Raw genomic sequence first — 24,301 nt, forward strand, 5'->3', positions numbered from 1 at the left:
CACTAGGGGAGAAAAGGGCAAAAAGACAAAAAGAAACGAACAGGAGCTTCCACCCGAGCGTTTCTGAATCATCGAGTCAGCCTGAGCCCGAGCCTGGAGACGAGAGACGAGAGAGGGTGGTGGTCCGACCCCCGCAAAGGTGATCTGTCAGTCGGTCATAGTTAACTAGTTAGGTAGTCGATGACACACAGAGAATCTGTAGGTCAAGGTCGAGACCACCAGCGGATTCTCCTTCTTCCGTCGACACAAAATACATCCTCTGTAAAATAAGAAATAGTAGTAAGTAACGATGATGAGGTTAGGTGAATGTAGCTCTGGTGGGTGGGTTCCCAAGCTCCCGCGCCTCCCGACCCAGACGTCATCTTTCTATGGATCCATTCATTCAATGCATTGAGGTGGTGGATTTCAACTTGGACCCTTTTCATCCAAACAGTCACCTGCGCACCCTACCTCTAGATACCTCTACTTCTAAACACTAACTAACTAACTAGTCTAGCTGTCTGACACGCCCCTGACTCGTCACTGACACGAACATTAGCTTCGTTGTTCTTGAAAGGGCTCTGACCCTGGCTCATGATTCGGAGACGGTGGCAACTCTTTGCCATGTCACCTCCGCGAACAAATCTTCCAATTCCCGCAACCAAACTCTCAATGTCGGCCTCTACTGATACTCGGACTGATGCGCTCGGATCTCTCCACGTCAGGTGTCCGCCAGAACTACCCAAGGAGGCCTTGTTTCGATTCCCGGCTTTTCGGGTCTGGTTCTCTACACTGGAACGTTCCCTGACGCGCCAAAAACAACCTTCACACGAGTTCCACAAAGACCCCTACGTTCTGCGCAAGATCGAGGTTCAGTCAGTCGATTTCTTTGGGGGCGGAAGGTTGGGCTTCGTGAAACTGAAAGCTGACGTTTCCAACTCTGGTGGGGAGAATCTGCCTGGAAGCGTCTTCTTGCGCGGTGGAAGTGTCGGGATGCTGGTAAGCTATAATTCGCCTTTCGAAGCTTTTTCGTCCCCCACGTTGGTGGCATCATTCTCAGGAATGATACGGGATAAATACCGCTATCCTCTCCAGAGCTGACTTCCGCTGTGCATAGCTCCTTCTCCAACCAGACGATGTTCCTTCCACCTCCGATGACGATAAGTGGGCGGTTTTGACAGTTCAACCACGCATACCCGCCGGGTCACTCGCGTTTTCCGAAATCCCAGCCGGCATGCTCGATGACAGCGGTACATTTGCGGGAAAGGCGGCGGAAGAAATACAGGAAGAGACTGGCTTGACGATTCCTCAGAGCGACCTGGTTGATATGACCTCACTCGCGCTGCAATCTACAAATGGTGCCACGGATGGCGAAATCCTCCAACAAGCGGTCTATCCATCACCAGGTGGTAGCGATGAATTTATACCGCTATTCCTGTGCGATAAGCGCATGCCACGCAAAGATATCGAGGCTCTTCAAGGCAAATTAACCGGCCTGCGACAACATGGAGAGAAGATCACGCTGAAAGTGGTGCCATTAAAGGATCTGTGGAAAGAGGGCTTACGAGACGGAAAGACGCTTGCGGCATGGGCGTTATACATGGGCCTCAAACGGGACAACAAACTCTAAGGCATTGCACTTGTTATCTCATCTAATCATGGACGGTCTATCTATCTATACCAGCGCTATCGAATCAACATCATAGTTTCAACTTCTTCGCCAGCTCAATACCTTCTGCTATCGTCCCGATCCGAGCATCGATAGCATAACCCTCGGCTTCCAGTCTCTTCAGTTCGTCAAACAAGGATGCCAAGGGGAGAGTGAAGCACTCAATGAACTCGTTATCCTCAAGTTGGGGCTTGGGGTTCTGGTTCTCAGGCAAAGACATGTCCACCCGAACATGGACCATGTTCAAGTTCGTGTTACAAAACCCGGGGTCTACTCAAGTCAGCGTCTTCACGCAGCAAACACTATGACACTCACCATTATACATCACAGTGCTTGTTTCTTCGGCGACGCCTACGTAGCCCGTTTCTTCCCTGAGCTCACGCACAGCGCATTCCTCCACTGTCTCGTTGGGATCAATTAGACCGGCTGGCACCTCAACGACCACTTTGTCGATTGGCGGCCTGTACTGCTTTTGGAGAAGAAGTTCCGGGCCGGTCGATTTGTTCAGAATTGCCACAATTCCAACGCCGTCGATCTCGCAATTCGGAGGTCGAGTCTGTTTCAGAGCAAGAATTAGTCGATATCCTGAGCCAACTATGCCTGAGTTTCTGTTTGCTTGATTGTTTGGCCGTCGGCTTGATTGCCCAGGTTTGCGTCCTCTGGAGCATCAGCCGTAGCAGCACGTATGTACTACAAGCTTCGGCGCCGGAGCGGAGTGAATGCCGGACATCCGTGATGATGTTTCACGAAGTGCCTTACCTGCCGTTCCGCGGATTCCCAGGTTCTCTCGACGCCATTGGGGTCGCGGTAAGTTGTTTTAAGTGTCTTAATCCACTTCGCTTCACTCGGGTCCTAGGATCCGGCTCCGTCAATCGATGATCACCCACACCATGCATTGGTCACGTTGTTCTAGCATACCAGGGGACCTTTCGAAAGGAATTCTGATTTGGCGTACATTGGATCTGACATTTTGAGCTCCGGATGCTAATCGACAAACAATCTATTGTGATTCGACCGTCAAGAAAAGGAAACAATCTGCGATATGAAAACGGACTGTCAGCTGTTACCACTCTGTAATATCGACCATAGCACACTGACCTATAGGTGAAAGCTTTTTTTTTATTTTTCAGGAGCAAAAACGTCAATAGAAGAAAGCTGAGTGAACAACGAGGGGGAAGCAAGGACACCGTTTGGTCATGGATGGTCATGGATGCCCACCGCCTCTTCTGTTTTTGACCGCCCACAGCCCAAACAGGCCCTGAGCTCTACCTAAATCATAGTATGATAGGGTGCTATTTTTCCATGAAGAGCAGATCCTTTCTTTCTGGCTTGGATCTGAGCAGCATTACGAAATTCCCGGGATCACGACATGTCCGGCCATCAGCAAAGGTCAATCAAGAAGCAGATTCGCGGTTCGTCATCATTAAGCAGTGACCAGTGACCAGTGACCACTCAGTGTTTCATAGTTAACAGCTTTCCCCACCTAAGACAGCGGGGTTCCAGAGGTAGTACCGTCGGCGCTTGGGGAAATTGCACATCATGAAAGGGCTAGACCTTATGACGTATCCAACCTCTAAAAAACGACTCCAACTTTTTTGATATTGACAGGCATTATCGGAAAATCCGTCACAGCAAAAGTCCACAACAGCGACGGCGCCTGCAACAAAGAGCGCTCTGGACGACGACTCTCGCCCAGCCACAACAGTCCTTGACCCCAACTCTAGATACATATGTGGATCGCATGAAGACTGCCTCTAGTGCGGCTCTAGTTGGCACCGTACTGAAAAGTACTCTCTTCACCAACTTTGTCGAGCTTCTTTACCTTAGGTCTATTCTAATTTCCACTCATAGAGTCTCCAGGTGCCTTGGCAAGGCTGCAACCGACAAGCGCTAAATCATCGCGAAGCGTCTTCTCTGAGGTTATTTTTCAGCCTCATGCGTTAGTCTCAAAAGATGCCTCGCGCACATCACATCTCCAACGAAATTGTTTCGTACCCCATCCTCCCGCATTATCGAGACCGACTAGCTCGCAGCGGGCTGATACCCCTCTTCGCCCGGCTGAGGAGTACGATCAGTGTGTACCTACATTATCAGGAACCGCCTGGTAGCACAAGAGCAAAGGACGAGATCTCAAAGCACGAACAACAGATATTCCATTCAGCCAGTTGAAGGCCAAAGGCGTAATCCTTCAGGCTCAGGCCCATTGGCGCAATATCGGCCTCTAAGAACAGGCGAGCGAGCTGTGTCACTGTCTACTCGATTGGATGCAGACTAAGGGTGTTGGTACAGCATGTCAAGTGTCCACTCCAATGGGCCCATTCATAGTACCTTCGTTGGGTCAAACGTACTTTATACCTATTCTTGTACTACCTCCACAGATAGGATAGGGTCAGAGCTGCGTTTTCGTGGACATCTGATAATTTGGCCTTCATATTTAGCCCATTGAATAAGGCCACCCTATGACCACTCAGATTTCTCGATACCGCAGGAAATTAATCAAGGTCCTGGTCCAAGCACCGGTGGCCGGACCCAACCGACTGACACCCGGAGCAAAAGAAACGGACCAAGCCGCGCATCTCCGGCTGCACGATGACCGATATCTCAGACTTCTCTACCACAACTCTGTGTTGTCGTTTCAAAAGCAATGCCAATACGATATGTCCTCGGACTACGAGTTATGTCGGTACCAGCCGCCGTGGATCCAAATTTGACACTAATCACAGTATGCCTTCGGAGTCGGACGGAATGTTGCATCCTTGCACAAGTCATAAGTACCTACAATATGTACTTGGTAAGTATTCCTGGATGTAAGTACCATCTCTCGCCACCTCAAATTTGAGCTCCCCAGTCCGGGGCCGAGGACTGCATGGTCGGATTGAAAATGCAGACAATAACATAGCTGGTATTGGAATCTATTGTGTTTCCGCCCACATATCTTTTCAATATCGATGTCCATACCAGCAGGACCATCTGTCAAACTCGGTTTCTTTGGCCGAAATAATGCACAGTACCTTCTTCTCCAGCCCGGGTAAACACAGTCCAGACATGAGTTGAAAGTACCAGGACGTACGTACATCGCAACCCAAGCCTTCCCCTCCACCGGTCAATAAAGCCGGACAGGCTCTTCTCAAGATTCAGGGTCAGGAGATCCCGATACTTCTTTCCCGCAAAAGAAAGCATTACATAGGTCGGGATGTGCGTAGATGTATCCCCATACCATACCCCCTACATTCATACCTTGAAGTTGCAGCCCGTCGTCACGCAGTAGCCGCGAAAATACCTCAAGGTTGAATGACAGTAAAGCAAACCAAAGTGAGCCAAACAAACCCCAAGCCAACTGACCCCCTCTCTACCTAATCCCAAGCACCTCCACCATTCAACCTCGCTCTCCCGGGCTCTCAGGAAGTATCTACATGCTAATGCTAAACTTACGCCCCAAGATCAAGTTCGACTATCCTGAAGGACTTTACTCGAAAAAGCAAAATTGAAACCAGGAATAGATTCCAAAGAAAACATGTCTACCTGAGCAACACTCCACCCACGTTTACTACCTATTTAGACTCATTCTAGTGTACTCTGTACTGATACGTAGTGTGAATTCTGTTTTTTTTTTTTTTTTTTTTTTTTTTCTTTTCTTTCCGTCCATGTGATCAAGTTCGAGGCTCCCTTGCATTATATTGCATTTGAAAGAAGAAAGAAAACACTCTTGGATTTACGCAACGTACACGGAGGGGAAATAGAGCCCAGGCCAATGTAAGTGCATGTAAGTGCATGTAAGTGCCAGGTGTGGTGGACCCGGGTATAGATTCCCCCTCGATTAAGCGTGACTAGCGTTCGGCCGGGGGTGGGTTAAGTTAGGCACCCCGCTTCATACTTCGAAGTTCGAGGCGAGACTACTGTACAGACACTGGACAGACCCCTCGCACTACAAAGGTTTAGAAGAGTAAAAAGTGGAGAGAAAGCAGTATATTCTCTTTCGCAGGCTATGGGTATCTATGTCCATCAAGACCTGTCTATGCCAATAAGTGAATACTAATTCATGTATCCCGAACCTTAAGAAATCTGGAAGGCTGGTAGAAAGAAAAGAAAGACGCTGTGGAACACCCGGTCGCAGAAAGGAGAGTTGGGTCGTCCTGCGGGGTCGGCGATTTCGAGTGCCTGAGCGATGAGGTGTATGGGTGTTAGGGCGTTAAGGTTTGAATTAGAGACGTAAGGAGAAAAAGGCCGAAAAATTGAGAGAAAGGAAAATGCGCCCGCTGGTCGTGAAATCGTGGGGGATTGAGACTTGATTTTTGAGAATCAATCAGAGAGCGGAGGAGACGGGCGAGCCCTCCTCGATCTGCTTAAGCAGGTCGGGGAATTCCTTCCAGTCCCTCATGATGACTTGGGCGCCAAGGTCGGTGAGACGTTGAGACATCTCCTCCTGCTTCTCCTCACCGGGGTAGCTGCCGACATAGCCAATGACTGCGATCTTGGCGCGGATGGCACTGAGGGCGCCAGAGACACTGTCCTCGACGGTGACGGTCTCCTCAGCCTTCTTGCCGCACTTCTCGAGAGCGTGGAGGTAGATAGCGGGGTCAGGCTTGGAAGTGGGCTTGGGAAGGGAGGTGGCGGCACTGAAAACCTTGTCGTAGTCGAAGTACTTGTCCTGTCCGACCTTCTCGATGGAGGCACGGACACGGCGAAGGGCAGAAGAGGAAACAACGGCGAGATCGTACTTCTTCTCCTCGAAGAGCTTCTCAACCTGCTCGGTGGCACCAACACAGGGCTTGGCCTTCTCGAGCAGCTTGGCAATGACCTTGTCTTCCTCCTTGGTGACATATGCCTCGAGTTCATCCTTGCTGAGTTCGAACTTGAACTTGGCCTGGAGAGACTGCATCATGCCGCGGAAGTTCTGACCGACAAAGTCCTTGATGAGTTCTTCACCGGTGTAACGGACGGTGAGACCCTGCTTCTCCAGGATCTCATTGGCGAGATCGGCGCATGCCTCGAAGGCCAACTCTTCCGAGAGGACGAGGGTGTTGTCGCAGTCGAAGAAAATTTCCGTAATCTAGATCGCAGGTGTTAGTGCGGTGGCACGGTCTGAGTAGGAACATTGTAGCTATCGTACCTTAGGCATGGTGAATAATGTGTAAGATGTGTAAGGTGTTATTCAAAAGTATACGGGGTGGTTGAATTGGCACTGAAGTTGTGTTGATGTTGATGGATTGGTGAGGAAGGCGGGAGTGAGGGGTAGGATGAGGGGCAGACAAGGGGATTGAAGATTTGGGTTGAGGGATGGATAATGGGACAAAGGTACAGGAAGAGGGTGGCTCCGAAGCTTTAAGTAGATTTGGCGCAACCGTAATTATCGTGAGTTTTTTTTCCTGCTGTTGAGAGGGGAACCGATAATGTCATGGCTTATTGTTCCGGGCAAGGGCGGGGCCTGAGGTCATACCTGACGTTAACCACTGACCAGGCTTTTTGCTCTTACTACTGCTCAGTCTGAGTCCACTCACCGAGAGACGGCGGCCTTCCGGGGGGTGCACTGCCCGCCAAGGAGCAGCTAAGCCTATCAGCGCAAGCTATCCGCTGCCATGCCTCTATCCAAGTTCAGTTTAGCCTCCCTCCCCCGCCGTCCTCAGTCCTGATAGAACCGGATAGAATGAAGTCTAACATCACGTTTTGCAGGTTTTGTCTTGCTGGAAGACTTTCCCTCGCTGCTGGAGATCAAATTAGCAAAGACTGACTGGTCTCGCTTCAACTTCCTTGTGTTTCTGTGGACTAACCCTTGGGAACCTCCTCAACCAGGCCAGTTACCATCCGAACTACCTAGCCGATTTCCAGTACATATACCCTCGACCTTAGTAGAACAACTATGGCTCAAGTCAGCGCGTTTACGAGACCAGCAGCCGGCAGAGACAACCTTTGATCCGGTCAATATCATAACGGAGCACTGTCTTCCAGGCCCTAGGATTCAGTTATATCCCTCAACTTGTGAAAGCGTCGTAGTTTCTCACGATAGTCAAATCCCAGGGCTAAGCCACGAATCAGCGGCTGGTATGGGTGCACTATCGTCGAGAGTAATGGGCTACTAAGCCGGAGGTTGTCGGTCGCCAGGCGGATAACTTCAATGCAACCGTACCGTCAAGCGCCAAATACTTGCCTTGCCGGAGATTATCCCGACTACTCCATGACTTGGTGTCTGTACGCGCTCGGTGCATGCATCAAGCTAGTACATAACTATACTACAGCTTCTGTACAGTTCGGGGATGTTGATCATTGGTTGGGTAATCCAACAAGGCCGATGCGGAGTACAGTATTTTGTTGATGCCTCAACCCTCGGGCATGCATTGAAAATCTGTGCCTTGAGGTCCTTGAGGATTCGAATTCTCGCCCAATAATTCTCCACCTCTGCGTATATCGACTATTTTGCTGACCTTGAGTGCTTTCTATTGGCCTACTACATCGGCTGGATGCCCGGTGACTACTGGAAACTTGAAAGTGCTTGGGTCAACGAGTGTACAGTACGAAGTGCTCCAGTCGCAGCACCAAAAATCTTGGGCAGACTCGGACGCTTTGACACAGGAACTATACACAAGGGCTACATACCTGCGACTCTAGGAGGTCCCCGTAGGCTTGCAAACCTGCTTGTTGCCCATTTCGGCTCCACTACTGCGCTTCGACTTCTGATCCTGTTGGCCTTGGTTTGCCTTTATGCGACAAGACCAAGCTGATTAGCAGACATGGGTAACATTGCCAATTCGGATTTCCCCGTCTCCGTCTCAGCCCTTCATTTCCCCTCCACCGAGCAGCTGTCGGTTTCCCAAACCCTGGCCTCCTTGCGACGATCTGCACTTTCCGTGAACAACCGACTTCGTTCCATCGAATCCGACGCTACTTTTGTCCAGGAAGTCGCGGACCACTATGGTCTTCCTCTGGTCGCCAACGAAAGATGCGGCAGTTGGTATATCCCACCGGAGATCAAAACAGGCAGCGCATATTTCAAGAGCACAGACGGCCATACTGGCCAGTGGGACTTCAGCTTTCGAAGACTAAACCTGCAGATTCTCCCAGTCGCCCGGAAACATGGGGGGTTAGTGAGCCATATTACCGCCCTTGTCCATATCACGGGGGTCTATCAATCTTGAAGCTAACCACAACTATCAAATCCTTGCAGCTGTATCATCGTGGATTCCACCCGCCGTGGCAAATGTAAGTGGTTTGATTTGCTCGTACTGCCGTTTCTCCATTTGCTAACCCACGGACCACCAGTAATGCCTGATGCCTTGTCGAAAACTGTTCCTATCTGGTGCGCTGTCATCAACAGAGCATTGTTCCCTTCGGAGACTGCATATCACTCCGTGACACTCCCGCCAAACTACCTTGGGGCCTCGGAAGAGTCGCAAATAGAACAAAGGATTGACGGTTTTGTCCACTCTCTGAAGGTTTGCCCTTCGGAACCCACCTTTATCTCTGTCATTTCAACTGACCTGTGGAATGTAGAGTCTTAAACTTGATTTGGATGATCTCAGACAGCAGTTGGGGAAACCGATCCGGGTTGCTTGGGCGAATCGGACTTATTTTCACCCAACAGATCTGAGCAAAGGAAAAGATTATAATCTCTTTGTTCTTTGCTCGGCTTCGAAACGCGTCCATGGAGCAGAAATATCCGAAGGCGGGTATATCCAAGGCGCAGGGGACGATAGCGAAGGCTGGGCCCATGGCCTCACACCACCCGTCTTCTGGGCTCACAAGTCCACGCTCCTGACACGGGCAGAGGAGGATCTACCCGAGGTAATCCAGCAATTGACGCAAGAGCATCGCAATCAAGCTTCCAGTCATCAAGCGGCACTAATTTCGCCAACGCGCGGCCTTTATATCAGCCAAGCAGACCCCGGTTTGGCTGGAGATGGTCTGTATGACCTTGTTATTGATTGCAACAGCAACGCTGAAATTACTGGCGACAACCCGAAACGCCTGAACTTAGGTTGTACATCCTCAAAACAGGGTGGCCGCGACCTTCGAAACCATTTAGACAAGGTCCAGGCTTTCGTCAATTCTCAGCTGGGCTCCGATTCAAACCAGACGCTGCTCGTTATTTGCGAGTCCGGGAAGGATCTTTCAGCTGGGACCCTGCTCACAATCATCTGTCTGTTCTATAACGACGCTGGTAAGCCCCCTCACCAATTACATCCGTACCTCGTCCCAGGCCTGACCCTAGTAGGCGAATTCGTCGGGCCTCGAACCGACCAAGTAATAGGCAAACAATTCATCCGACAACGCCTTGCTTGGATCGTGTCATCGAAACATGACGTGAATCCTTCGCGCAGTACGCTGCAATCTGTCAATGCTTTTCTCATGCAGCGGCCAGACTATTAAACGCTCAGAAATTGCATTACTACTATAGAGTCTAGGTAAACGATCTACTCATTTTCGACAGCCTCCACAATGGCTCCAGCGCTTCCCTGGTCCAAACCATCCAACACGGATTTATCTTCATCGCTGATGTTGAAGTCGAATACATCGGCATTGGACACAATGCGCTCCGGATTATCCGTCTTCGGTAGCGGAACCCATTCCTTCTGCAGTGCGTAGCGTATCAGGACTTGCTGTGTCGACTTGTTGTACTTCTTCGCCAGCTCGACAAGGGTAGGGTCGTTGGCCTTATAGTTTCGGACAATCGGAGAATAAGCTTCGACGATAATTCCGTTCTTTTTGCAGTATGCGTCGATCACTCGCTGCTGGTTCCATGGGTGAAGCTGGTCATCAACTTAGCATGCTTCTTGCTCACGTGGAAAAGAAGCTAAACATACCTCAATCTGGTTAACATGCGGTGGCCAAACCTTCGCGAATTCCTTCAGCTCTTCAATATGCTTCACGCCGAAGTTGCTGACACCAATGCTCTTGGTCCTGCCCTCCTCTAGCAGTTTCTCCAGCGCCTGCCACAGCTCCTTCCGGCCCGAAGATCCGGAGCTAGAGCTGTGAATGAGGAACAAGTCGACGTATCCATCCTTTCCGCCAATCTTGTCCACGCTCTCGACGATCCTTTTATAGGTAGCTTCGGGCGAACCCGCGGGGCTGAGAATCTTGGTGGTTACGAAGATTTCGCTGCGCGGAAGACCGGACTCTCGAATCGCCTCTCCAACCTCCTTTTCGTTTGCGTAGAATTGCGCAGTATCGATGTGTCGGTATCCAGCCTCGAGCGCCTTGAGACTCGATTGCTTTGTTTGCGCAGCTGGAGAACGATAGACTCCGAAACCGAGGCGCGGGATCTTGACCGAGGAGTTCGGGAGAGGTAGGAGGTCTGTGATAGAGTAATTGCTCGACATGGCTTCGGTATCTAGTGGCTATTGTTGAGGAATAAAATCAATTGGCTTGAAAAGAGGAAGTGATGCGGGTATGAAGGAGAAATCGCGAGTGGGCTTCCGACCAGATCATATGCTCCTGCGGCGGGATGAAAGGTTTGGGTGAAGCCCCGCTGCTAGCCATGATATCATCCGCTGTTCGCTCGATTAACGATGGCGCAATTTCTCGCGATCACAGTCCAGCTCAACCCATTATTAATGAGCAATGGCGCCGCCGATTTTTCTTTTCTAATGTCTTCTTCGCCATCCACTGACTCTGCTTTTCGACTTTCTTTGCTCCTGCAGCACATGCCGCGATGCTATGAGTGCCCCGCGGATGACTCGGCGAGGGGCAACGAACTTCACAGATGAAGAGCATTGCGACAAAACACATCCGTGTTGAGCTGACACTTCTCAGGACATTGTACAAATCTGACGAACTGGAATAACGATTGATGCACAAATGGCGAAAACTACTTCGATCAATAAAGACTCGACACGACCCTGCGCGACCCATCTTATCAGCAAGCCGTGCTGTCGTGTCAATCTGATGATGGAGTTCAACGAGCCTTCAGCCAGTCGCATTGTCACTACACAAACCCCACCATATTTGTTTATTCTCAGGGCATAGACGATCTATGGGGTCTTGAAATCTAGCCTGGTCTATATGCGGTGAGATCGGACGGACTTGGTTCTTCCACTGAGCTTTGCATATCTCGTTGCCTTGATGCGCTGTTCAGAAGGAGTCCGCGAATTTTTTGCTCGGTCGGTAGATGAAATTGAAAACGAAATGGATCTGTAGACGGTGCTAGATGGGCACTAGGAGCATTGTGCATCTATCAAGAGAATAGATCCATAGAGATATACTCCGTACGGATACTTGCTCCGACCGACCGTGCTCTTCCAGACTAGGTATGCATTATGGGGCTTCTAAAAATATATCGGTATCCGGTACAAACAAACGCAGCAATCAACTCGGATATGCTACTCAGTAGTACTTCTTCACAAATGCAATTGCAAGATAGACTTGATTTTACTCTACTCCCAACACAAAGACTCGAGCATCAAAATTTAGACAGATGGTCCCTTGGATCGAAAGCAGAACCGCAACCAAAGAATGGCGGGCAGCGGTTGCTGTGGGGGCGGAGGGGGGGTGCCTTTTGTGTTGACATCCACGCCGAACTTTGAACGAACCCCTTAGAACGAACGGCCATCCATGAATCGAGCCTGACCTTCTTTGAACTCTCAACCGGCTTCCCGCAATCTGCCTAGCCCTTCCCAGTACCACCGAGTACGGAGTAGTTCGCTCTTTATTCGCCTGTTCTTTATGAAGATCCTGCCCTTTGCATCTAAAGGATCTATCTATCTATCTCTCTATCAATAATCCAATACCACTGCCGGGCCGAGTCCATCCCTCGATTGCCGAAGCTGGAGATACCTGCGGACCACGCTCTCCTGCGCAAACCTGAATGTCCTCGATCCTGAATATTGTTCATCATGTTGGCGGTTGAGGATTCTTGGGTTAGTGTGCAACAGAAGACATTCACAAAATGGTCGGTCTGATCTTGTTTTCCCCCTCCCCCGCGATTTTATCGCTACCTTCGGTGGCTTTTCTTTGCCGGAGTCAGTTATTTTTGTTCGGACTGGGCTCACTGATAATTGTGCCCTACAGGCTCAACGACAAGCTAAAAGTTCGAGACGTCTTTGTGAATGATCTAGTCAAGGACCTCTCGAATGGAGTGAGTAAATCCCCCTAAAGATCCTGATCCGATTATTGATCGTTTCCACCAACCTAGGTCATCCTCATACACCTTCTCGAGATTCTAGGTGGCGAATCGCTCGGTCGATATGCTGCGAACCCCAAGCTCCGTGTACAAAAGTTCGAAAATGTCAACAAGAGTCTTGACTTCGTGAAGGGGAGGGGGATCCAGATGACCAACATCGGCGCTGAGGATGTCGTCAACGGTAATCAGAAGATTATTCTCGGTCTTATCTGGACGCTTATTCTCCGGTTCACAATCAGCGATATCGGCGAGGAGGGTATGACAGCGAAGGCTGGTCTTCTGCTCTGGTGTCAAAGAAAAACTGCGTGCTATGAAGGGGTGGAGGTCCGAGACTTTTCTACGAGTTGGAACGATGGTCTCGCCTTCTGCGCTCTGCTCGATATCCACCGTCCGGATTTAATCGACTATGAAGCTTTGGACAAGAATGACCACAGGGGGAATATGAAGCTGGCATTTGAGATCGCTGCGAATGAGATCGGTATCCCTGATCTTCTTGATGTTGATGATGTCTGCGATGTTGCTCGACCCGACGAACGATCCCTGATGACCTATATCGCGTACTGGTTCCACGCTTTTTCTCAGCTTGAGAGGGTAGAAAATGCTGGCCGACGAGTGGAGAAGTTTGTTAACAACATGCACGGAGCATGGGAAATGCAAAACTCATATGAGAAGAGAATGCGGGAGTTATTACGTCTGATTCGGGGCCAGCGCGAGGACTGGAAGAATTCTTCTTTCGAAGGAACATACAAGGATGCAAAGGAGCAGGCCTCCCAGTTTTCTTTGTATAAGCGGAATCAGAAACGCCAGTGGGTGGCGGAAAAATCAGAACTTGCGGCGCTTCTAGGTAATATTAAGACAAAGCTAACCACTTACCGACTTCGCGCCTACGATCCTCCGCCAGAGTTGTCTTCTGAAGCATGCGATCAAGAGTGGGAATGTCTTACTCGTGACGAGCACGAGCGGAGCCAGCTTATCAATGAGACCATCCGAGATATCAAGAACGCCCTCCGCCGCTCTTTCGCAGACAAAGCGAATGATTTTGCGCTAACGCTGAAGACCTTGTCTCTGGCGATCTCAGGCTTGGATGGCGACGTTGAAGATCAGCTGGCCCATGTTAAGAGGCTAAACGATAATTTACCCCCCCTCGATGCCTTCCTAGACACCATTGCAGCGCTGGACGAGCAGTGTCAGGAAGCAAATGTGGAAGAGAACGATTACACAACCTACACTCTCGATGAACTCTCCTACGAGTTGAGTCTCGTCAAGTCGAGTATATCCAAGAAGATGGCTTTCCTGGAAAATCAACTCGTGGCGCGCAATATGACGAATCTTACACCTATTCAGTTGGAGGAATTCGAATCAGTGTTTCGACACTTTGATCGCGACGCCTCTAACACGCTCCAAGAGCTCGAATTTTCCGCTGCGCTTGCTAGTCTGGGTCTCGTATATGATGAAGACGAAATGCACCAGGTTTATGTCGAAACATGCGGTCCTGTTAGGTTAGGTCAGAATGCTGGCGTCAGCTTTGAGCAGTTTATCCGTTTCATGGTCAGCGTGACAGAGGACCAAAACACTGCGGAACAGGTGTTCCAGAGTTTCCGTGAAGTTGCGGACGGCAAGGTATGTTTCACCCGAAGACGCGGTACCGTATGTTACTAACGCTTTGCAGCCATATGTCACAGAGCTTGACCTTCGGCATTCTCTTATTCCGGACGAGATCATCGAGCATCTCGTCAAGACTATGCCCCAGCATTCGGGCCCAGACATGCTGGAGGACAGAGATCTTCCTAAGTATGACTATATCAGCTTCATGGAGAAGATGATGGACAAGAACAACGCCAACCAGAAGGGCGCTTCTGTCAATGGCAGCGGGTGATGCGTTTCGCTTTCTTTACCTTTTCTTGTTTGATCGTTGCTACAGGTGTTGACTGGAGCTCAGCGGGGATTTTTGTATGGGTTGGCGAGTGATTCCACAATGCATTATAAGGGCCTCTTTTGCATCCCGTTGCGTTTCTGATTTACACCAGGGTCTGCATTGGTTTTGTTGTTCTGTTGTTCCTCAGGAAGTCAATCTTCCAGTACTGTGTATAACACAATCCAGATTCGGGATATAATGGCTGAAAAAATGGGAAAGAAATTGAAGTTTACACAAGCAAACGGCTGTAACAATCCTATAGTATTCAACAAATGGCCAACCCTTCGAGGCACATACTGAGTAGCGGTCACGTGGTCTCCTGAACTCTCCGCTGGAGCAACCTCTCGCCCCATCCTTTCCATAATCCTCCTGTCGCAGCCTCAACCTTTGCCGTTTTACTTTTCCATTGCTTTCTCTCTGTTAGTCGGCCACGCTGCAGAGTCACATATATATTTCTTCTATCGCCTGTTCCTTCCTTATTTCCTGCAACGTTATCCTCCTGCAGCATTCAAAATGGACCGCAGCTTAGATGAGATCATCGCCGAACGCCCTGTACGCCTCTCCAGCTCCTCCAGCTACTCCTTCAGTCGTTGAACGTCGCTGACGACCATAAAGCAGAGGCAAAACCGCGGCCAGAACAGAGGTCCTCGCAACCCCCCTCGCCGCACGAATGGCATAAAAAAGGTATGCTCCTATTGCCCATCATCGACCGGTTCCTCCGCTAATTCGCCGGTCTGTTATTTAGGTCCTTCCTCCTCCTCTTACTCCTCCACATCTTCTTTCGCGCCTCTCCTCAACACTGTGATAAGCAAAACGATCGGTGGTCCATGATTCGTCTTCGGATAGAGTGAAGGGGCTACGATAATCGCCACAGAACATGATGCAGCAGTATCCATGATACCTGATTTGATTTCGGGCTGACCTTGTTTCTATTCTTCTGATTACAACAGCCTTATCGAGATGAGCGCGTTGATCTGGATCTGTAAGCGCCATTTCCTGGTCACGGTGGAGTAGACACCTGCTTCTGAGCTTGGATTGCTAATTGAGTTCTTTGAAACAGTGACTGGGTTCACGATAAATATGAAGACGACCGAGACAGTACGTTTTGCACCTCTTGACAATAACTTTGCGACCTTGTCCTTATGCAGATCTTAGCACGCGGTGCTCGTGGCTCTCGACGGCCTCGCGGTGGCGTTGATCGATATTCCCCGTCTCCGGACCGGTATGTTCATACAAACACTTTTATATTGCAATTGCAGCTAAACTGTGTTAGAAGTGGAAGTGCTGGAACTAGACTTCGCATCGAGAATCTGCACTACGATATCACGGAGACTGACCTAGAAGTACGCTTTTCCTCAAGGTTGGCCGTCGATCATCCTAACTTCTCATCAGGAACTATTTTGCCGAATCGGATCTATCTCAAACGTGTCACTCGTATACGACCGCGCCGGTCGCTCTGAAGGCGTCGCCTACGTCACATACAAGCGCCACAGCGACGCAAGGCAAGCGATAACAGAATTCGACGGCGCCAACGCCAAAGGCCAACCCATCCGCATCTCAATCACCTCTTCCGCTCCTCGCCGAGATCGCAACCCCTTTGATAACGTCGAGAAGCCCAAAGGCAGCCTCTTCGACCGTGTCGAGCGTCCCCGCGGTCGTGACGCCCGCAGTCTCAGCCCTGGAAGCCGCAGCGAGAGCGCAGACGGTGGCGCCCGCCGTCGCCGCGGCCGTCGCGGAGGTGCAGGAGGTGCAGGAGGCCCCGGCTTCCGCCGCAGCGACGTCTCCAAGCCCGCCCCTGAAAACATCGACCGATACGTCCCCGGTCAACGCTCCCCAGCTCGCCGAGCAGGCGGCAACCCCCGCCGACAAGGTGGAGGCGCAGGTGGTGAAAGAGAACCCCGTCGTGCGGGCAACCCCCGCCCTAGGAAGACACAAGAGGAGCTCGACCAGGAGATGGAAGACTACTGGGGTGCCTCGAATGCCGGCGCGGCTGGACAGGATGTTCCGGCTGAGCAAGCGGCCCCTGCACCCGCTGCTGCTGTTCCTGTGGCTGCGCCGCAGGCTGCTCACGATGATGATATCGATATGATTGAATAGAGTGGCAGCGAGAGAAGGTTTTATTGAGGCATGTGTGCATTGTTACAGTGTGTCTTATTATGTTATAGGGTAGTCAACCGGGCGTGGGCATCTATGTTGCGATCTCTGTTCAAAATAATTAAATACAATATCTGACTGGGTGTTTGTCGGATCTACTTCCCCGAAAACATGACTAATTTTAACTCTACATTATTCGCTTTAGGTGCCTACGCAGTTATATATTCTCTCGGGTATTCAATCTCCTACTCGTAACTCATCCAACCCATAACCCAAATTAGCAAGCCAAAGTATACTCAAACGGATGATTATATTCATATAGTATCATGTCTGTACAGCGAGTATACTCTCTCAATCAATCCAATCCAACCATCTACCGCCACAGCCCATAAGGCTCCCTACAAGCTTTCCAAAGCTTGATTGTGCCATCCTCACTCCCAGTCCCGTATAGTTTCCCGTCGGGCGAGAAGCTCACGGACCAGATTGGGCCGTGGTGGCCTTTTTGGACTTCTGATTATGTGTTAGCGTGTTTTCTCTGCAAATTTCCAAGGTGAAGGGTAGACGGGAAGAAAATAGCATACCAAGTTCCTCATCTGTGTGCAAGTCATACACGCGCGCCCAGGTATCGTCTGCGCTGCCGGTGACTAACCGGGCTGTGTCGCTGTTCACTGCAGCACTGGCGACCTCATACCGGAAGTCGACCTTTTTGAGGAGTCTGCCTGGGTTTGCGCCGTCGAAGAGGTAGACGCTCTTTCCGGCTGCGACGGACAGGATACCCGCGTCATTGGGTCGCGTCGCGAGGGTATTCAGCTCGCAACTGCCGATGTTGCCCTCGACAGGGTATTCGACGACAGGATGGCGAGAGCGGAGGTCCCACCAACGGATTTTGCGGTCGTCTGCGGCCGTGGTCAGGATATTGTAGTCGCGGTTCCAGATGATGGATTTGATGGTGCCGCCGTGGACGCCAGGACCGATTTCGTAGCTTGTTGCGGCGGAGGAGCCCTCGGGGGGTGTGGGTCCGGTGGGGGAGGAGCTGTTACTGTTGTTGTTGCTGCTGCGGGTGAGGTCGAAGATGCGGAGTTTCTTTTCGTAGCCGCCGGTGGCGAGGACCTGCGGGGAGGCTTGGAGGGGGAAGGATACCGCGCGAACGATGTGGGAGTGTTGGAGGGTATGGAGGCATTCGCCGGTGTGGGTGTCCCAGACTTTACTGGAAGTGAGATTTGCGTAAGTTGAGGCTATGCGAACGAATGGCGAGTGGGGGACTCACGCAGAGAAATCCGCAGCAGCAGTTGCGGCGATGTTGGCGTCGGTGGAAAGACGAGCTTGCCACACAGCGCCCTTGTGACCTAGGAAAGTACCGATCCTGATATCGGTCAGTCGAGTATCGTGGGGAGAAGAGCGGAGAACCCGTACCAGTCACCGGTTATACCATCCCGAAGCATGGGATTGTTGTCTAACGAAATGAGTCAATTTCTCTGATACCATATTAGGAAGTCATGACCAACCTTTGCAAGCAGAGACAAGGTAGTATTGATCGTCTTCTACCGTAGACGAAAAACTGATATGCGGCACAGGACGAGAGTGTCCGTGGCAAGTTAAAGGCACAACTTTAGGGATATCTGCACGAAATCAACAAACGAAAAATCACCACATAGAAATTATTTCACAAACCAGAAGCCATGATGAAGTCAAATCAAGCGTATACCGGGTATAAAATCCAGAATGGCCGTAAACAATGCAAAGATGAGATGTCCAACCCAGAGATCAGCCGGAGCCTGTTGACGAGAGAAACGACGAAGAAATAGTATTTGCACAGAAAAATCCTGATGGCGGCGTAGGAGAGAGGAATACTAGAAATACAGAAAGAAATTCGTCGGGCTCGTCAAGTCATCAGCGCTGAGGGCGGGGATTTGTGTATAAAATGGCGGCAGAGGAGAGGTTTGAGTTGAGGCAGTGATGGTGGAAGAAGGCAGTGAAATTGACTGGTAGAGAATCAATCGGAGTTTCTACCGGCCACCCGCAGCGACAGCGACGCCTTTCTATAGATCGAGGAAAGGGAACGGAGACTCCGACCCAAGTATATTCATGCAGAGCACATTTGATGCTTGTTTGAATTATCGGCCGCTCTGGCGGAGAGGCCGACATGTCACGCTAGTCCTGATGGAGCTAATCCTGCACGTGAGCTCTGTATAGATCTACTCCGTATATCGACAGCGGCTGTTGGATTTCCGGGGATGAGGCCAGCCGCACTACATGGCCGCTGTCGGATATCAACACTTATTGATAATGCCAGCGTACGTTCAAGTCTCCATAAGAGAATCCCCTTTAACAGCCATGTACCTTGTTGGACCGATTACTCATCGCTTTTACCTTCTAGCAGCTTCTTAGGTTCACCGCCCACATGACGCCCCTCCTTCATTAAGACGATCGGCCGGAGCAGGCTGGGTGGATGCCAGGAGTCTCTCCGGGGTTGGGGTCCTTCCAGTCGGACTCATCATCTACTTCTCTCTCCTGCTTTCTCTCTCCTTGATCCAGCCCTTACTTTCTTGATACACTACATCTGAATACTCTTTCCTCTAATACCAATTCCTCTCTGTGTATGTATGCCTGAGTTCAAGATCTCCGCTGTTTTGGAGGGTCACGGCGATGATGTAAGACGCTCCCCGCTCTCTAGATGTTGACAACACGACGAGATCTCCCACCACGCAACAGATCACTGACTTTTTAATCTTCGCCGATAGGTTCGCGCCGTGGCCTTTCCCAATTCCAAAGCTTTGTTTTCTGCTTCACGAGATGCAACCGTCCGGCTCTGGAAGCTCATATCCAGCCCGCCTCCCACATACGACTATACTATCGTCGCTCATGGTTCAGCATACATCAACGCCTTGGCATATTACCCTCCAACTGCCGACTACCCTGAAGGACTAGTCTTGGCTGGCGGTCAGGATACGATCATTGAAGCGCGGCAGCCTAGCAAGACGGGTACTGACAATGCTGATGCTATGCTATTGGGCCACGCCCACACAATTAGTGCTTTGGACGTGTGCCCGGAAGGCGGCTGGGTCGTCAGTGGAAGCTGGGATTCTACGGCGAGGCTCTGGCGAGTTGGGAAATGGGAGTCGGAAGTTGTATTAGAAGGTCACCAAGGAACTGTTTGGGCGGTACTTGCCTATGACAAGAACACCATCATCACCGGTACACCATTTCCACTTGCCTTACCATACACCATACTGAATCCGCTAATTATATTATAGGCTGCGCTGATAAGCTCATTCGAATATTCAATACCTCCGGAAAGTTACTGAACACCATCAAAGACTCTCGTGACATCGTTCGAGCCTTGTGCAAACTACCACCATCACACCCTACAGGCGCGCAGTTTGCTGCCGCAAGCAACGATGGAGTTATCCGTCTCTTCACTCTGCAGGGTGACCTAGTCCGCGAACTTTATGGCCACGAGAGCTTCATCTACTCTTTGGCTGCTCTTCCTTCGGGTGAGCTGGTCAGCGCTGGAGAGGATCGCACAGTACGGGTGTGGGACGGCACGCAGTGCGTACAGACCATCACTCACCCTGCAATTTCTGTCTGGAGCGTTGCGGCGTGTCAAGAGAGTGGCGATATCGTTACAGGCGCAAGCGATCGGGTAACCCGGGTTTTCACTAGGGCTGCTGATAGGCAGGCGAGTGCGGAGGTGGTGCAACAATTTGAGACAGCTGTCAAGGAGTCCGCAATTCCCCAACAGCAGGTCGGAAACGTCAACAAGGAGAAGCTTCCTGGCCCAGAGTTTCTCCAACAGAAATCCGGTACCAAGGACGGTCAAGTGCAGATGATACACGAGGCTAATGGCAGTGTTACCGCTCACACATGGTCAGCCGCTTTGGGTAAATGGGAAGCAGTGGGCACCGTGGTGGATGCTGCTGGCAGCAGCGGAAGGAAGACGGAATATCTGGGCCAGGACTACGACTTTGTTTTCGATGTGGACGTCGAAGACGGTAAACCTGCTCTCAAACTGCCTTACAACCTATCACAGAACCCATATGAAGCCGCAACCAAGTTTATTGGAGACAATGAACTACCCATGAGTTATCTTGATCAGGTCGCTCAATTTATCGTTCAGAATACGCAAGGCGCGACTCTTGGCCAGCCCAGTCAAGAGCCCAATACAGGTGGTGACGCCTGGGGCTCAGATAGACGCTATCGCCCTGGAGATGCTACTGCGCAGCAGCCGGCTATCCCCGAATCACGTCCGAAAGTCCTACCACAGAAGGATTACTTATCAATCCGAACAGCCAACCTGAAAGTTATCGCGCGGAAGCTACAAGAACTGAATGACAAACTCGTCGCGGATGGAGCAAAGGATGTGTCGTTGAGTCCTTCAGAGCTAGAGACGGTGATCACTTTATGCAACGAGATAGAAACCTCAAATGTTCTAAAAGACTCCCCTACCGTCGAAGCTGGTGTCGTGCTGCTTTTCAAGATCGCGACTGTCTGGCCCGCGGCCAACAGGCTACCCGGGCTGGATCTTCTTCGATTGTTTGCTGCTGCCACTCCTCTGACAGCTACGTCAGATTACAGCGGCAAAGATTTGATATCAGGGCTTCAAGAAAGTGGAGTATTTGACGCACCGGTAAATGTCAACAACGCCATGCTCTCTGTTCGGCTATTAGCCAATCTGTTCGAAACCGAGGCCGGGCGTCAGCTTGTCATCGAACGGTTCGACCAGGTCATTGCGGCCATTAAGGGATGCCTCACAAACAGCGGGCCATCACCCAACCGCAACCTCACCATCGCAATAGCTACTCTCTACATCAACATTGCAGTCTATTCCACAAGTGAGGGGAGAAGCTCGAGTTTGGAATCTAGCCAACGGGGCTTGGTGCTTCTAGAAGAGCTCACACGACTCCTCACAGGCGAAAAAGACTCTGAAGCAGTCTATCGCAGCCTTGTTGCTCTAGGGACGTTGGTGAAGGAACTTGAAGACGAGGTCAGATCCGCTGCGAAGGAGGTGTTTAATATTGGGGGAATAACGCAGACGGTCTTGAGCTCGGGGCTCGGAAAAGAACCCAGGATCAAAGGCATCATTGGAGAGATCAAAGCGTCTCTATCTTAATCTCTGAATTCAGCATGACAGCGTGCTTGATTCAAGCGTATACGCCGATACGACCATCCATAGAACTTCATTTTGCTATAACAACATTTAGAGCAGATGACGGTAATAGTACCGCGCAATATCATTCTGCAAGCCGCATGCTTCCCTTAGATAGGTATAATTCTAAAGCTTCCCCTCCACATCAACCCCAACCTCCATAATCTGATCCACCCCAGGGTAATTCGGTACATCAAGCCCATACTTCTCCGCAACCCCCTTCGTCAAAAACCTCCCACCAACAAAATGTTTCCCCTTGTAAAACTTAACACAAGGCTTCGGCGCCGTCAAGCTAACCAAATACTCCGGCATGAAGTTACTCCCAGGCCCCTCCTTCGGCGGCCCAGATTCAATATCCCAGCTACTCGGCGCATCGACAGCAAGAACAGGGGCTTTACTCTTTTCAAGGGCGGAGATTATCTCGGGGAAAGGGTCACGGAGGGGTCCGCCGAAGGAGAAGCCAAAGATTGCGTCGACTATGAGGTCGGTTTTCTGCAGGGTGGAGGGGAAGGAGGTGGGGGAGATAGTGGGGATTGAGAGCGCGGAGAGCTGTGTTGTGAGGCGGGTGTAGAGGTCTTTTTTGCCGGGCTTGGGGTAGTAGATTGAGGGCTTGTAGCCGAAGTGGGAGAGGTGTCGGGCTGCGACGAGGCCGTCGCCTCCTGTTGGTTGGGAGTTGTTGGTTAGCTATTCGTGGTGATGAGGGGGGATTGTGTAGGAGGGCAGAGGAAAGGATACCATTATTTCCTGGACCGCAGATGACCAGGATCTTCTTGCCGGCGGATGGTGGGTGGACGCGGTAGACTGGATAGTTTCAATTCTTTAGTTCTGGATCGGATATATATGTGAAAGGGCTGCGTGCGGTGTCTCACCTGCTTGCGCGACAGAAAGACCGGCTAATTCCATCAGTTGGTCAAGAGAGAAACCACCCTCTTCCATGAGGTCTTGGTCAAGAGATGCGGCATCTTTGGATGATAGTGCCTGGCATTGGACTTGGTTTTAGCCTTGGTGAGGTTGGATATAGATCTGAGCATGCGAGCTCACCTTGAGCGACATCTTTGCGATTCTAGTATAGTGTCGTAAAGGTCTGGGAAGCTGGAGGCGCCGAGACTGTACTGCGCGATAGAACATACAATTGGTTACTTTGAGCGATCTCAATTAGATTGAATGAATTGAAAGATTGTGATACAATAATGTTCTTGAAGTCGTGCAGCTCATAGTTGGATAACTACCTATCTAGTGGACACTCGGAGATTACATCATAGAGCGCTTATCCCCACCATTACACGCTAACCCATTTCGGTGCTCTCCGGATAAATATCTCCTCCGACGAGTTTTCGAACCACCGCCGGACTTTTTGGACCATACCGCAAGCCAGCTATCATCAAACCTCCAAACACGCTCGATAACTCACCATATACTTCGTCAAAATGGTCGTCCGCATCCGCCTTGCCCGCTTTGGAAACAAGCACCAACCGTTCTTCAACATTGTCGTTGCCCAAGCACGGTACGAGCCCACTACCCCCGTCCTCCGCGATCTCCGGCCCCGTGCCTTCACCAACGAGAAAAGAAGAAGAGATGAATGATCTGACAGAATTGACTAATGCAATTGCATTGTTACAGGACTGCCCGCGACTCAAAGCCTCTCGAAGTTATCGGCACATTCAACCCGCTCCCGCAAAAACCTACGAACTTGTCCGATGAGGAAGCACGCAGCGCACGACCATACAAGGAGGTTTCGCTGGATCGGTCGAGAGCGAAGTACTGGCTTGGTGTTGGTGCACAGCCTAGTGACTCTGTTTGGCGGTTATTGAATTTGGTACGTCTGACCTTGAGGATCACGGATTTACGGGGCTCATGTACGGAGTTTGGATGGATACTAACATGCTCGCATAGGCTGGGCTTGTTCAGAAGGATCTCGTCGGGCAGAAAATTGGTGGTGCGAAATAAAGGTTCTAGCGAGGTGGTTATGTTCCAATTTAGACCCTGCTTGAAAAGGTTGCTTGGGGTGCTTAGTCTGACGCAGGTCAGCGGACTGGACTCGCCCAGTAAGCCTTCACGCGATCTTCAAAGTTCTCTCCGGCTGCCTGGCCTGTGGTCAGACAAGCACTTGCGGCGGCTGAGCAGGTCTCCTATATTGTGTGCTTCTAGCATTTCTTTGGCGTTTTGAGCTTGGATCATTTTTGCAAGTGGGATCAAACACTGTCATTGTTGTCTGTATATTAGTGATATCATGATAAGCTTCTTGAACTGTTATGTTCTTCCGTTTATCTTGACAGGAAGCGTCACTATCAAGCTGACGCTCTCTTTCTTCCGGCCCTGCACAAAGTCTTCCAGTGTCTCGACTTGATGCTCAAGGATGAGACCCGCGAGTCAATCGGTGAAAAATGA

At 50.7% G+C, this 24,301-nt stretch overlaps 11 protein-coding genes across 11 annotated transcripts; 6 read left to right on the forward strand and 5 right to left on the reverse strand.

The window, feature by feature from the left end:
* Positions 1-603: 603 nt before the first annotated feature.
* Positions 604-1,609, forward strand: BJY04DRAFT_215591 (putative NUDIX family hydrolase; the record flags this gene model as incomplete). Its single annotated transcript, XM_073715512.1, has 2 exons — positions 604-978; positions 1,097-1,609. The coding sequence occupies 2 exons, from the start codon at positions 604-606 to the stop codon at positions 1,607-1,609; spliced, it is 888 nt and encodes a 295-aa protein (XP_073573974.1).
* BJY04DRAFT_15258 (MutT/nudix family protein) lies at positions 1,380-2,897 on the reverse strand. The gene is made up of 5 exons (XM_073708902.1): positions 2,747-2,897; positions 2,567-2,683; positions 2,408-2,500; positions 1,964-2,204; positions 1,380-1,918 (listed from the first exon to the last, which is right to left on the reverse strand). Exons 2-5 carry the CDS (start codon positions 2,615-2,617, stop codon positions 1,680-1,682), a joined length of 624 nt encoding a protein of 207 aa, XP_073573975.1. The 5' UTR covers positions 2,618-2,683; positions 2,747-2,897; the 3' UTR covers positions 1,380-1,679.
* Positions 2,898-5,599: 2,702 nt separating this feature from the next.
* On the reverse strand, positions 5,600-7,028 carry BJY04DRAFT_183041 (HAD family hydrolase). The gene is made up of 2 exons (XM_073710403.1): positions 6,759-7,028; positions 5,600-6,698 (listed from the first exon to the last, which is right to left on the reverse strand). The coding sequence occupies exons 1-2, from the start codon at positions 6,765-6,767 to the stop codon at positions 5,952-5,954; spliced, it is 756 nt and encodes a 251-aa protein (XP_073573976.1). The 5' UTR covers positions 6,768-7,028; the 3' UTR covers positions 5,600-5,951.
* Positions 7,029-8,049: 1,021 nt separating this feature from the next.
* On the forward strand, positions 8,050-10,205 carry BJY04DRAFT_15311 (initiator tRNA phosphoribosyl transferase family protein). Its single transcript, XM_073708906.1, has 5 exons — positions 8,050-8,723; positions 8,808-8,842; positions 8,903-9,075; positions 9,134-9,800; positions 9,855-10,205. The coding sequence occupies exons 1-5, from the start codon at positions 8,374-8,376 to the stop codon at positions 10,007-10,009; spliced, it is 1,380 nt and encodes a 459-aa protein (XP_073573977.1). The 5' UTR covers positions 8,050-8,373; the 3' UTR covers positions 10,010-10,205.
* Positions 9,818-11,069, reverse strand: BJY04DRAFT_15296 (aldo/keto reductase family protein). The gene is made up of 2 exons (XM_073708904.1): positions 10,444-11,069; positions 9,818-10,389 (listed from the first exon to the last, which is right to left on the reverse strand). Exons 1-2 carry the CDS (start codon positions 10,957-10,959, stop codon positions 10,054-10,056), a joined length of 852 nt encoding a protein of 283 aa, XP_073573978.1. The 5' UTR covers positions 10,960-11,069; the 3' UTR covers positions 9,818-10,053.
* Positions 11,070-12,317: 1,248 nt separating this feature from the next.
* BJY04DRAFT_15307 (alpha-actinin, sarcomeric (f-actin cross linking protein)) lies at positions 12,318-14,726 on the forward strand. Its single transcript, XM_073708905.1, has 4 exons — positions 12,318-12,527; positions 12,647-12,713; positions 12,771-14,378; positions 14,428-14,726. The coding sequence occupies exons 1-4, from the start codon at positions 12,472-12,474 to the stop codon at positions 14,632-14,634; spliced, it is 1,938 nt and encodes a 645-aa protein (XP_073573979.1). The 5' UTR covers positions 12,318-12,471; the 3' UTR covers positions 14,635-14,726.
* A 321-nt stretch (positions 14,727-15,047) lies between these two features.
* On the forward strand, positions 15,048-17,068 carry BJY04DRAFT_183052 (putative RNA binding protein). Its single transcript, XM_073710404.1, has 7 exons — positions 15,048-15,225; positions 15,289-15,357; positions 15,624-15,655; positions 15,734-15,771; positions 15,829-15,895; positions 15,947-16,016; positions 16,066-17,068. Exons 1-7 carry the CDS (start codon positions 15,187-15,189, stop codon positions 16,768-16,770), a joined length of 1,020 nt encoding a protein of 339 aa, XP_073573980.1. The 5' UTR covers positions 15,048-15,186; the 3' UTR covers positions 16,771-17,068.
* On the reverse strand, positions 17,038-18,552 carry BJY04DRAFT_15370 (WD40 repeat domain-containing protein). Its single transcript, XM_073708912.1, has 6 exons — positions 18,439-18,552; positions 18,273-18,386; positions 18,181-18,220; positions 18,035-18,130; positions 17,349-17,974; positions 17,038-17,277 (listed from the first exon to the last, which is right to left on the reverse strand). The coding sequence occupies exons 1-6, from the start codon at positions 18,446-18,448 to the stop codon at positions 17,141-17,143; spliced, it is 1,023 nt and encodes a 340-aa protein (XP_073573981.1). The 5' UTR covers positions 18,449-18,552; the 3' UTR covers positions 17,038-17,140.
* Positions 18,553-19,183: 631 nt separating this feature from the next.
* Positions 19,184-22,058, forward strand: BJY04DRAFT_15381 (WD repeat PLAP family protein). The gene is made up of 3 exons (XM_073708916.1): positions 19,184-19,418; positions 19,509-19,962; positions 20,022-22,058. Exons 1-3 carry the CDS (start codon positions 19,371-19,373, stop codon positions 21,875-21,877), a joined length of 2,358 nt encoding a protein of 785 aa, XP_073573982.1. The 5' UTR covers positions 19,184-19,370; the 3' UTR covers positions 21,878-22,058.
* Positions 22,040-22,966, reverse strand: BJY04DRAFT_206019 (NADHX epimerase; the record flags this gene model as incomplete). The annotated part of the gene is made up of 4 exons (XM_073713662.1): positions 22,040-22,572; positions 22,649-22,714; positions 22,783-22,891; positions 22,955-22,966. The coding sequence occupies 4 exons, from the start codon at positions 22,964-22,966 to the stop codon at positions 22,040-22,042; spliced, it is 720 nt and encodes a 239-aa protein (XP_073573983.1).
* Positions 22,967-23,285: 319 nt separating this feature from the next.
* On the forward strand, positions 23,286-24,166 carry BJY04DRAFT_183064 (mitochondrial 37S ribosomal protein bS16m). Its single transcript, XM_073710405.1, has 3 exons — positions 23,286-23,417; positions 23,534-23,729; positions 23,807-24,166. The coding sequence occupies exons 1-3, from the start codon at positions 23,341-23,343 to the stop codon at positions 23,858-23,860; spliced, it is 327 nt and encodes a 108-aa protein (XP_073573984.1). The 5' UTR covers positions 23,286-23,340; the 3' UTR covers positions 23,861-24,166.
* Positions 24,167-24,301: the final 135 nt, after the last annotated feature.

The sequence above is a fragment of the Aspergillus karnatakaensis genome (assembly GCF_047715665.1).
Source record: "Aspergillus karnatakaensis strain CBS 102800 unplaced genomic scaffold BJY04scaffold_11, whole genome shotgun sequence".
Classification (NCBI taxonomy): Eukaryota; Fungi; Ascomycota; class Eurotiomycetes; order Eurotiales; family Aspergillaceae; genus Aspergillus; species Aspergillus karnatakaensis.

Bases quoted from the DNA above. Each gene is read 5' to 3' on its own strand.
- BJY04DRAFT_15258 (XM_073708902.1), bottom strand. From the start codon at position 2,617: ATGTCAGATCCAATGTACGCCAAATCAGAATTCCTTTCGAAAGGTCCC. The intron at 2,501-2,566 runs GTATGCTAGAAC...GCCGGATCCTAG, and splicing joins TCCTTTCGAAAGGTCCCCTG to GACCCGAGTGAAGCGAAGTG. The intron at 2,205-2,407 runs GTAAGGCACTTC...GCTCTGAAACAG, and splicing joins GGGAATCCGCGGAACGGCAG to ACTCGACCTCCGAATTGCGA.
- BJY04DRAFT_15311 (XM_073708906.1), top strand. From the start codon at position 8,374: ATGGGTAACATTGCCAATTCGGATTTCCCCGTCTCCGTCTCAGCCCTT. The intron at 9,076-9,133 runs GTTTGCCCTTCG...TGTGGAATGTAG, and splicing joins GTTTTGTCCACTCTCTGAAG to AGTCTTAAACTTGATTTGGA. The intron at 9,801-9,854 runs GTAAGCCCCCTC...TGACCCTAGTAG, and splicing joins TCTGTTCTATAACGACGCTG to GCGAATTCGTCGGGCCTCGA.
- BJY04DRAFT_15296 (XM_073708904.1), bottom strand. From the start codon at position 10,959: ATGTCGAGCAATTACTCTATCACAGACCTCCTACCTCTCCCGAACTCC. The intron at 10,390-10,443 runs GTATGTTTAGCT...GTTGATGACCAG, and splicing joins CGCATGTTAACCAGATTGAG to CTTCACCCATGGAACCAGCA.
- BJY04DRAFT_15307 (XM_073708905.1), top strand. From the start codon at position 12,472: ATGTTGGCGGTTGAGGATTCTTGGGTTAGTGTGCAACAGAAGACATTC. The intron at 12,528-12,646 runs GTCGGTCTGATC...TGTGCCCTACAG, and splicing joins CAGAAGACATTCACAAAATG to GCTCAACGACAAGCTAAAAG. The intron at 12,714-12,770 runs GTGAGTAAATCC...CCACCAACCTAG, and splicing joins TCAAGGACCTCTCGAATGGA to GTCATCCTCATACACCTTCT.
- BJY04DRAFT_183052 (XM_073710404.1), top strand. From the start codon at position 15,187: ATGGACCGCAGCTTAGATGAGATCATCGCCGAACGCCCT. The intron at 15,226-15,288 runs GTACGCCTCTCC...ACGACCATAAAG, and splicing joins AGATCATCGCCGAACGCCCT to CAGAGGCAAAACCGCGGCCA. The intron at 15,358-15,623 runs GTATGCTCCTAT...TGATTACAACAG, and splicing joins GCACGAATGGCATAAAAAAG to CCTTATCGAGATGAGCGCGT.
- BJY04DRAFT_15370 (XM_073708912.1), bottom strand. The intron at 17,975-18,034 runs GTGAGTCCCCCA...TCTCACTTCCAG, and splicing joins GCTGCTGCGGATTTCTCTGC to TAAAGTCTGGGACACCCACA. The intron at 17,278-17,348 runs GTATGCTATTTT...ACACATAATCAG, and splicing joins GCACACAGATGAGGAACTTG to AAGTCCAAAAAGGCCACCAC.
- BJY04DRAFT_15381 (XM_073708916.1), top strand. From the start codon at position 19,371: ATGCCTGAGTTCAAGATCTCCGCTGTTTTGGAGGGTCACGGCGATGAT. The intron at 19,419-19,508 runs GTAAGACGCTCC...CTTCGCCGATAG, and splicing joins TGGAGGGTCACGGCGATGAT to GTTCGCGCCGTGGCCTTTCC. The intron at 19,963-20,021 runs GTACACCATTTC...ATTATATTATAG, and splicing joins CAAGAACACCATCATCACCG to GCTGCGCTGATAAGCTCATT.
- BJY04DRAFT_183064 (XM_073710405.1), top strand. From the start codon at position 23,341: ATGGTCGTCCGCATCCGCCTTGCCCGCTTTGGAAACAAGCACCAACCG. The intron at 23,418-23,533 runs GTACGAGCCCAC...GCATTGTTACAG, and splicing joins ATTGTCGTTGCCCAAGCACG to GACTGCCCGCGACTCAAAGC. The intron at 23,730-23,806 runs GTACGTCTGACC...ATGCTCGCATAG, and splicing joins TTTGGCGGTTATTGAATTTG to GCTGGGCTTGTTCAGAAGGA.